At 42.4% G+C, this 11,390-nt stretch overlaps 1 protein-coding gene across 1 annotated transcript; it reads left to right on the forward strand.

Moving 5' to 3' along the window:
- Positions 1-171: 171 nt before the first annotated feature.
- On the forward strand, positions 172-7,606 carry LOC146328197 (kelch repeat and BTB domain-containing protein 8). The gene is made up of 5 exons (XM_084717069.1): positions 172-766; positions 3,360-3,513; positions 3,711-3,789; positions 3,908-4,135; positions 5,654-7,606. The coding sequence occupies exons 2-5, from the start codon at positions 3,360-3,362 to the stop codon at positions 7,149-7,151; spliced, it is 1,959 nt and encodes a 652-aa protein (XP_084573195.1). The 5' UTR covers positions 172-766; the 3' UTR covers positions 7,152-7,606.
- The last annotated feature ends 3,784 nt before the right edge of the window (positions 7,607-11,390 follow it).

Genomic DNA, 11,390 nt, shown 5'->3' on the forward strand with positions numbered 1-11,390 from the left:
ATTTACAAAACTCTCGCGAGGTTTGTAAGCGTTATCTCTTCATTGTACACGTTGTACAAATCAGTTATTTGTTATAATGTGACAGACGCTTTGATTGAAAATTTGGATAGGATTGAGGACAGAAAAGACTTTGTTGGGTCAGAGAAATGTCACAGTTTGAGTTAAAGTGATAACTCTCGCGAGATCTTTTGCAGGTCTGGGGTTCCCTTCAAGACACTACGACAAAGACGGCTCTCTCCCCAAACAGTCGTCACGAGCCAAAGGTCAGCCAATCAGAGGAGCGGAAGTTTAACGTTGCGGTAATCCGGTTCAGACGTGACAAGTGCGGCCGACTGAACCTGAACTCAGTCTTATATTTCTCCCCTGCAGGCTTTAGAAACTACTCTGTCCACTGTCTTACCACCCAGCTGGACGGGTGCACGTTATATCATGGTGGACTGATATTTGCGAGGAAGAGAAGCGTTTGTACAGCGGGAGTATTGGTCCTTTGTAAGCTAGTTTGGTCCGTCAGTTAGTAGTGATGTTGTGCTTGGGGCTGGATGAGCAGCGAGTAGCCTGACGCGTCTTCTCCACAGGCCGGGACGAGCCATTCAGCGGAGCCCCGGAGGACCAAAGACAGCCAGATGGGAGCGAGGAAAGCCTGTCCAAGCCTCTGGTAATAAGCGGGTACTTGGATACAGTTAGCCTGCCCCAAACTGCCTCACCAATTCCTGCTGAAAGTGAGACCCAACCAGCCTTCACGGTGGAAACGAGAAGAAGAGCAAAGGTACTGTAAGCTAAAAATCTTCCTCATGCTACAACAGCAGCCTGCTTTGTGTTTGTTAGTATTTATGAAAGACATTATGTTAATCCTTCTGCTGAAATGAAAATGCCATACTGTAACGAGCTGGAGTGAGTCTGCAGCAAACAATGTTTGTTTACCTTAAAACTAAGCTGCATCATGAACGTTGTCTAGAAAGCAACATTTTGGTCAGTGATAAGTGTTATCTGGCTCATATCTGTCACAGGCCTCTGTCTATAATACATAGGCCGGTCTGTTAAAGATAGGCCTTGCATCTATAGAGGTTTGAGTCTAAATCCCATACGCTTGAGTGCAATTCTAGCCCAGCTATGAGTGTTTATTTACATTGAGCAGTCTTATCGTTAAAATCACTCAGGTGAAGTGAAAAAAACATTGATCATCTCATTGCAATTGCACCTGTCAAAGGATGAGATGCAGGAAGCAGCAAGTGAACAGTCACTTCTTGTCCAGACATTTTACACAAAAGTGTGGGTCAAACTCAATGGACTGTGTGTCCTCAGAATGTTTTGAATGAAAGAAAAAAGTTTAAGTAATTGTATGAAAGAAAAGTTTTGAAAAGCCTGAATACGATCCTAACAGGGTTTTTTTTCTACAGGTATTTGTGAGAAAAAAAATCGGTGAACCTCACACACATTACAGCAGAAAATCTATGAAAAATAGCCATTAAGGTCTCCTCTACAATGTAAAAACAGTCCCAAGAGATCCAAGTGCTAGTTCAAATGTTTTTCTTAGTCATACCCTGGTTCTTTTTTTGGCACTTATCCATATAAATGCTGGCAAGTGATGATTAACATAAATTTAAAAATTTTAAAATAGCACTTTTATATTACTTTCCAAGTATAACTGCCAAATTGTCACTTAACTTAAATGTTGGCAATAATGAACATAAACTTAGAGAATTTAAGTAAAACTTGGTTTCATTACAAAGATATTCCAAGAAAATAAACCCACTACAGCAGGTCATTTTGACCCACATCTGAGAGTTAAAGAATTTCGTTTTGCACATGGACTGTTTCCATGTCCATGTCTGTTTCTGGTTGATTGTGGACAGCACTGAACCCTCTGTGTGGACATTAGACAAGAAGACATTCATAAATACTTTTTTTAACATGGGCAGTAATAGGAAATTGTGGCCTCTCCAATTTTTTTTAGCACTCTCCACTATTACACTTTGTAAATTATAGATTCATGAGACAGCTGAAAGTGTTTCTGATGCAATTTGTGTGGGGTCATGTTGCATAATGCCTGTACTATTCTTGAAGTTGTTGTGTTAGAAGTAGAGATGAATTAGTGTGAAAATTTCATATCAAGTTTAGAATGACCAAAACTGTCATTATCAGTATTATCATGAATTTGTTAAAATGTGGTGAAAATGTTCAAAAGGTGGTGATACACACACTGAAATCATTTCACTGAGTTTTGTATTGAAAACCTCTCACCAATTTCAAATGGCATCATGTCTTTTGTGATGTCCGTGTTTTCACTGATGCAGAGCAAACCCACATTTCATGCTGTGAAACTGGCTATGTATTCATCTCTAGTTGGAAGCAGGGAGTGTAAGGAATCGCAAGCAAGGGCCAAACTGTGATGGCTAGACTGGCTCAAAACATCTCTAAAACTGTAGGTTTGGTGGGTGTTCCCGATACGCAGTGATTAGTAACTATATAAGTGGTCCCAGAACATCAGTGAACCAGCAATAGGGTCATGGGTGCCCAAGGCTCATTGATGAGTGTGAGTTGAGAAGGTGAACCCTTCTGGTCCGATCCCGCAGAAGTGCTACAGCAGCACACATTACTGAAAAAGCTCATGCTGGCCATGATAGAAATGTGTCAAACATATAGTGCATTGCAGCTTGATGCATAGCTACAAAACAGTCAGAGCACCCGTGTCGACTGTTCTCTTGAGTGTCGCAGAACAGTGGAAGAAGGTGTCCTGTTGTTGACAAGGTGATGACCGGACCTTTGAAATCCCCACACCTCAATATGATTGTGGGATGTGCTGGAACAAGAAGTTTAATCCATGCAGGCCCCACCTCGCAAATTTCAAGACTTAATGATCTGCGGCTTGTGTGTAGAGTTGCCACGATCCCAGAATTTTCAACTTTGAAAACACTAGTATAAGAAAAAACAATCCTCAGTACTTGTTTTGATGCCAAGGCAAAAATGAAAAAAGGAAAAAAAAAAAATATTAACAACCTGTTCACAGTGCCGGTACAGCAACAGTCACTGAACACTGTCTGATTTTACTACAAGCGAAATTTCAGGCAAGACAATGAAGACCCTGGGGTCTTGAATGAGCACTTAGATCTTTCCTTTTTTTAGCTTAGGTACTTTCCATATTATAATGAACAGATACCATATTATTTTTAAAAAGTGGTATTTTAAAAGTATTTAAATATCTATACTTTTGACACTTACTTACGTGCCAGATATCACAAGATGGCTACTGGGGCAACAAGGGCACAGCAACAACAACATTGACAACAACAACATCATTATGCTATTAAACAAGTGGTTTTAATGTTGTGGCTGATCAGTGTATGTATACTGTACCTCAGATGAATGCTGTGCGGGGGGGCACAGTCACCTGGCGTCCCCAGCCGTGGCAGGATGGGGACGGGGGAGGAGGAGAACCTCTCTCAGACAGCGACTCGGAAGAGGAGGACTTCCCTGATGACAGCACCACACCGCTGGGAGACTACATCACACATGGTGAGACAGGAAACTGATGAGACTGGTGAGGGTGGTAGTGGGAATTAAGAAACCAGTCCTTGTAGAGTTAGTGTGACTCACCTGTCCTCCCAAGCCTTTTCTCTCCTGGTTTTTCTCTATTCTTGCCCTTACTCATCCATCCCTCTGTCCTCGCCGTCCTCTTTGTCTCTCCGTCCTCTTTCTGCTGTGTGTCTCAGGATTAAAGCAGCTCTTGGATGCTCAGCAGCTGTGTGATGTTACTCTACTTGTTGAGGGAAAGAAGTTCATGTGTCACAGGTATGACTGCCACATCCTACAAAGAAGCTGATAAAAGAAAAACACAATTGTGAATATTGTTGCTCAGAAATACAGTAAGAAATACAGTTGTCTGTCTTACACCCTTCTCTCTCCTCAGAGTCCTTTTGGCAGCTGTGAGCCCATACTTTCGTGCCATGTTCACTAGCCCTCTGGTTGAGTCTCGCCTCACTGAGATCAGGCTAGAGGAGGTGACACCGTCTGTCATGGAGACTGTCATCCAGTTTGTATACACCGGTGAGGCAGGGCTCTCTTTGGACACAGCTGAGGATCTGTTTGTGGCTGCCAACCGCCTTCAGGTTATGCCCCTTCAAGACCTGTGCTCCAGGTAAATATGCTGTATATGAAAGTGACAGATGAGCAAGTTTACTCACGCGGCTTCCTACAGCAAGTGAACTTGAACATGTAGAGCACAGAAAATTGTCCAGATAGACTTTGAGAAATGAAAGAGAAATGCACTTGTGGTTTCATCTTCTGCAACTGAGTAAGTTTAGTGTCAAAGTTGTTGTTTTTTTTTTTAATTGACATAGTCAAGTCAGTCTTGTTTAACTGTAGTTTGGGAGACAGTTAACTTACTTGTAACTGCCAACAGCCACCAGTTTTCCTTCCGACACACAGATATCCTGTTTTAAAAGGGCGCTGCAGATCATGGAAGATGCACTGCTTCTTATTTGCACATGTTACTCTGTTTTTGTCCAATCTGATTGTGACTGGTGGGGCAACAGACACTTCAGGATTGATTTTTGACAAATGAAAATAGGTTGGGTGTGAAGCAAATGCACAAAATTTCACAAAAATAGAACCATGTTGAGCATTTTTTGAAAGAAGCAACACATCACTGAGCCTGTTCGCTGATGCACGCAGCAGGTTAAGACATCAGTGTTGGGAAGAACTGATACAATCTGAGGTTTGCTCGAGGGCTGCCACCTAAAAGTTGAAGATTCAAATCATCAGTCAGAGGCCCTTCAGCTGATTGAGATTCTTGAAGTTGTGCAGTATTGTTTTTTTTCCTTTGTCAGTCAGCATGCTTCACAATAACAGGATAAAACAGAAATACACCTATAGAATGCACAGGGAGAATATTTCAGTGAGGAATTGTAAATAAGGGGCTTCATAAATATAATTTCATGTTATCAGCCACACTTATTTTAAAAAGTCCATGTTACAGCATGAACTGGTGGTTACCTGATGAGAGATGGTGTAATGAGTGGTTGGTAAACAAGTTTATGTTCTTGTTTTTTAGCTGCTTCATTGTACACAAAGCAATGTAACAGCATGACAGGCTGTAACTTTACAAGTGTTTCAAAATCATCACAAAACACAAAAGTAACTTTGATGGAAGTGGAATAGTAATGGAAATGGAGTGCTGGGGACATGCTCTGGGTTGTGCAGGGCAGGTGATGTTCTACAGTGGCTGATACACCGTCAGTAGCGTGGCTGGAGATGCTCCATGGTGAGGTGGGATTTTACACTTGAGCTACAGAAGAACTCACACATTTACTTTCTCTGACTGTGAAAATCTGAGTCTTACAAGTAAGGCATAGGCATGTTGGCTGATATAGAAGTTTAGTGTGGTGTTGAATTGGGAAAAAAAGGAATGCTCTTATTGAACAGCCAAATCTGGCAAAATTCTGAGTTGGTTACAGCCCTAGTTTGCCCGCTCGCTTCTTGGATCATTTCTAGTTAGGACGCAGTGGTTTTCACTAGACAGTTCTGGTTGCTATATTTTTACTTTGAAATTACATTTTAGTTGACAAACCAGCGTCTGTCTTCAGGCTTTTAAACCCTCTCATTTCCTCTCCTCTCTCCTCTCTATCTCTGGTTTTCTCTACTCTAATCTCTGCAGGTTTCTATTCGAGCACCTCTCAGTGGATAATTGTCTGGGGATGTACTCTCTGGCCCGTTCTCACCATGACCAGCTGCTGTTGCGTGCCTCCCTGCGGCTTGTAGCGCAGCACTTTCCCCGGGTGGCCCGGCAGAAAGACTTCCTTCTGCTGGACCACGGCACTTTAGGCAGCCTCCTGAGCTCTGACCGTCTAGGGGTGGACTCGGAGGCGGAGGTTTACGATGCAGCACGGCGATGGGCAGAGCATCAACCCTTGGATCGCTATGCCCACATGCCGGCGCTACTTCACCACCTGCGGCCGGGGCTGTTGTCCCAGGAAGAGAGTCGAAGACTGAGCCAGGAGTTGGGGCCTGCCGCCGCCGGTGAGGGCCTTGGGGGACCTCTGAGACCACGGGAGGGCATGTTTGAGAAGAAGATTGTGTGCGTGGACCTGACACCTCGGGAGGATGAGAATTTAGCTGCAAGAGACTATACAGTGGACTGCTTTGATCCTCGGACAGGGAAGTGGGAGAAGTTGGCGGCGCTGGGCTCACTGGTCAGCCCCGGCTGCACGGCTGTAGGTGACCGGCTGTTTGTGGCGGGGGGAATTCTGCGGACTGGCTCTGTGTCTGCAGCTGTGCATGAATATGACGCAGTGTTGGACCAGTGGATAGAGCGGCCTTCAATGGTCCAGCCCCGGGCTATGCTCGGCCTGCTAGGCTGTGGGGAGTCTCTCTATGCATTGGGTGGTAGTAACCGCTCAGCTTTGCTGGACTCCAGTGAGACCCTGGAGCTAAGTACACTGCAGTGGGCTCCGGGGCCTCGGCTACCACTCCCTCTGCGCGCCTTTGCCTGCGCAGCATTGCGTGGACGCCTTTACCTTCTGGGTGGAACCACTCTTGAACAGAACCGGGCAGTGGTCCACTCAGGGGTGCTTATTTATCATACCCTGACAGACTGCTGGACACGTGTGGCACTGGACTCTGGTGCCACCTGCCTTGCTGGAGGAGTAGCAGTGCGTGGAGGAGTCTGTGCCATAGGGGGCTACATGAGAGACACTACCAAGTTCCTGGATGGAAACTACACCAACCTGGAGACTTTGGATGCCACTGGACGTGTGCTGTTTTTTAGAGAGGGCCGGGGGTCTGGAATAGAGAGGGAGGTGACTGGGGGAGGGGTGATGGTCACAGCGGAGCAGCGGGGAGGTGCAGGTGGTGGAAGCGACCGAGCCCCAAGCCCTGTGGTATTTCCTGGGCTGCCGCGGCGGATTGCGGCGGGTGGTGTGGCCAGGTGGAAGCGCAGGATTTATGTGCTGGGTGGGGAGAACGGCTCACGCTTCTATGACAGTGTTTACTGTTGGAAGCCCGGCTGGCGCAGCTGGGTCCAGAGACGTGAGAAACTCCCCGGAGACACTGGAGGGGTGAGCCAGTTTGGTTGTACCACTTTAAAGTTCCCTAAGAAACACATCCTGTCCAGACTGAGACTAGCCAAAGAAAACTGCAAGAAGGCAGCCGACTAGCTCGATAGTTACCAATATTAGTGAAGTCACAGAGATGAGCTCCAGACTGAGTTTGAATTTGCTCCTCCTTGAACTCATGAAATGTCGATCTTCAGATGAAGTCACAAGGAAGAGACCATTTTATACAGTCACAGAGTTTAGCCACAGAGTAGGTCTACGATGGACTGGATGCAGACAGAATCTTATTACAGATAGTCAAATGTACAGGCAGAGAGCAAGTGGAGCCAGAAACTGGTTTAAAGTCAGGCAACATGCACCTGAATGTAACCTAATCCACTTTTTGTCAGAACAGTAAAGTCCTTTGAGAGAGAAAAGGGCCTTTTAATTGTTTTTGTAGAGTGTAATGTTATTTTCAGCTTTTTGCTGGTGTGATATTTTTAAGGCTGTTTGGAAACCATTTCAATGCTGTGAATTTTTTAGCAGCGTTTAGTTTAGACACAAGGATACCGGCACATTTCTGACTATATTATGTTCCACTTTAATTGCCTAAATTCAATTTCTTCTTTAATGTGGGCCTCCAAAGCCATTTAAAGCTGCAGTTAAGGGCTATACAAATGCATTTGAATAGAAAAATATCACAGGAAACAGATTTTTCATAAAACTATTTGCATGTGGAAAGTTACAATATTATGAACATTTGAACCTGAACAAACACTTAAAGGAGTCATGTATTACAAAATCTTCCCATCTTTATTTTATTTCTCAGTGATCCAGTCATAAAGTTTCACCTCTTTGGCATAGGACAAGCTTTTCCAGTTCTTGATTGACTGCTGATTAATCTGTCCATTATTTTTCATGATTAACTGATTGAAGTGTTCATCACAAAAATAACTCTTGTTGCGAAGCTTTTTATTGCATTTACAATGACAGTTGTCATCAACTCAAAAGACATTATCTTCATTTCACCTGTCTATCCTCTGCTCCGTATGTGGAGGGGCAAAATCAGTATTATTCTTTACATGCATGCGAGAGGCTGTGAAAGTCTATGTGACTTAAATTTTGTCATCAGAGGGTGTGCCCATAGTAGGTTTGTAAATGTGCATTTTCTTAACCAATAATTGAAAATATTAACAATTGATCGTGAATAAAACACAAAGTCCACACCTTTTTCTCGATTTAAGTTTTATTTTAGCAATTTTTCGCGCAACATTAATTATGTGACATGTGAAGTACAAACAAATCAAACAAACAGAATAATAAAACAATAAAGCTCTCGCTGTCCGTCTGTCCTTATTCAACAATTGGCTTTGGTAAATAAATAAATAAAACAATATTAAATGTGGTGCAGTAATTGCAGTTTCTACACTAACGAGGCAGACCCGACCAAATAATGAGAAAACCTTTGAGCTCCAGAGAAATGGTACACAAAAAAGACCTCATGAATAAATGAATTTTTGATCTGTTAAATTCTTGATGGCAATTAATCCATTCGTCATGGTCATGTACCCCTAATTTGTTGTAACCATGCAGACTTGTCCACACAGCTTCTACAGAAGCAGAACCACTGTGTGTGGAGTGTGTCCTCCAAGCAGGCTCCAGAAAGAAGTATAAACAAAACCAACAGGCATCCATGGTGTCCACAGCTGTCGATGTACACATCTGTTTGGGAGTATGATCCAGCCTTAAACCCTGCCGTTAGTGAAACACAGAGGAGAGGAGAGGAACTAGCATGTCTGTTAGTGACATCGAGCATAAACATAAATAAACATGGATAGCATAAATAAAATATTTAGTTTCTTTTAAATGAGGGTGGGCTGCAGTTTTAGCAAAAATACTGCAGTGGACAATACTGCAGAGGACATCAGTCAAATTCTTAGAACTGCTGAAAACTTCAGTGTGTTTTGTGTGGCACATCAGCGGTTCATTTGTTCAGGTTCCTCCCTCACAACATCAACATCTGTAACAACATCAGGATAGTCTGACCTACTTGTCCCAAGTCACTGCCCAACTCTTGCAAAACCTTGTTCACTGATCCTCACTACGGCAGCCCACGTGTTAAACACAAATCACATGGTATCTTTTCACTTGGTAGAAACTATCCTTAGGTTAAGTATAAATGTCCTGCCTCAATGAAGTGGAACACAGCAATGTGGGAAATGTGTAGATAGGGCTGGATAATATGCAAAAAACAAAGTCAACAGCTAGAACACCTTCTTCCATATTAACATAATAGACAATGAGTGCTTTAAGTAAAGAAGTTCCAGTTGTCATCGGTTTTGGTGGATGTTAATGGCTATAGGCTGCAAAGAAAACTTGAACTGTCCTTTTCAGCTAGCAGTGTTAAGTATGGGAAGGGGGTGGGTGTCGTCTAGCTCTTTGTGAAGATGACCCACAGTATCCTTGTGTCTAGACCACCGCTCTGTCCAGCACCTTTCTTAAATCTGAGGTGAACAGTTGTCTTTACTTGATTCAAGCAGCTGAGTCAAAGTCACATTTTTTTGTTTCAATTCCTCCAGCCACAGGACTTGAGAATGTTTGGCATGGAGATTATGGATTATCTGAACACATTAGCACTGCACCTAATTTATTGAAATGTATTTTAAAGGGTTTTTTTTGTTGTTGTTTTGAAATAGTAACTTTGGTTGTAACTGCAGTGTCCAGGCTTCCTGTACTGTAGGACTGCACCATGAGCTCCTGTCAAACAGGAGAAAATATGTTTAGATCTGAAAGTGACTGTTGAGGGTTTCAAAGTAACTTAAGTCTTTAGTTGTGATTTTATGAAAGGTCAGAGAGTTTGCCCAGAAATGTAAGCACATTGTTTTGCTGTAAGGCACTATGTTTTCTTCGACTTTTTTCGTCTGTTTTCCTCTCTTACTGATCAAAACCAGATACTTCTGCAGGAGATATGTGTGTATGAGAAACACTGCCAACTGTGACTGAAAAAACAGAATTCTACCAAAAGGGGCAGAAATTATAACTAACTATTGGATGTATTAGAATTGTTTATGACTCCTACCATCACAGAATCTGGAGTTAATAACTTTGGGTAGGTAGGTACGTGAAGATTTCTTTGACATTAAAAATGAATGGGTTTCAAATCGCAAAGTGCCGCAGGGAATTATTTTGGGAGTTACTTCACTGAGAGCTTGTTGGGTTTTCATTACTACAGACCAGATACTAGTTTTCAAACGTAACTTGAGAGGTGAGCAACATTGGCGGGTCACAGTTTAGCTACTGCAAATACATTATCAGCTGCAAACAGGAAATTAGAGGGGATGTGCTTCCGTAATTGCTCTTACTACTGAGATAAGACACAGTGTCAGGAGACCTGCAAAGTGGGTTTATTTAAATCCACTGAGGTATGTATTTTATTTTATTTAAAATTTTTTTGAGGGTTTTATATCATTTAATATCTTCTGAATACTGTTCCCTTCATATTCAAATCCAAACTTGTAAATTTTGGTTGAAGTATGTATGTCAAACTTTATTTTCCAAAGCCCCTCTAAAAACATTTTCTGATGTAATGTAGGTTTCTGCTGGGTTTGATATTAACTACGGCCCATGGCCACAAAAAGCTACTCTTTGGCCACTAGATATTCCATGTAGGTATCCCCCCCCAGTGGCCATCAAGTTTTATCATTCCCCAACACAACATTAAAGTTCCACAACCATCCTGATTCCCTTTGTGTCATTTAGTTTAACGTTTTACTAAAACAGCCTGAATTGGTATTTCTATTCGATAAACCTGGAAAAAGAACTTTGAAGAATCACCATTTAATTTTACTAATGGCAGTCTGACACTAAAGAATTTAAATGGAATGCATTTAGTGAGAAAGATTTTTCATATAACCTTACTAAAACAGACAACTGAAGCCAAATTCATGTATCCAACCCTCCCTCCAAAAATTAGACTGTTGTCAGGCTTGTCTTGTAACTCAGTTTTCCACTGAATCAACAAACCAATAGAATCAAAAGTACATTTCAAAACCTCCTTACAATGAGTCAGTCTCCCTCGAGAGCAGAATAGTGGAACTTCCCCAATTTCCCAGCTACAGTAACAGCAGATGTTTAACAACACTGTCAGGTTATTTCTAGAAATCAGAAGAACTCCCTGTGAAACAACTGCCTATTAACAGCTTGATTATAACACTGTGATCTCTGATATTCTCATATTCCTGAATATTTCTTCTTTCTTTTTCTGTCATCAAACTTCTGAAAACAAGATTGTTGTTCAGTCAGTCAGTATTAATCTGTTATCAGTGCCATTAGCAGATACCGGGGTTAATTGGTGAAGGTAAT

This window comes from Lutjanus erythropterus, chromosome 4 (genome assembly GCF_056507025.1).
Source record: "Lutjanus erythropterus isolate fLutEry1 chromosome 4, fLutEry1.hap2, whole genome shotgun sequence".
NCBI lineage: Eukaryota > Metazoa > Chordata > Actinopteri > Lutjaniformes > Lutjanidae > Lutjanus > Lutjanus erythropterus.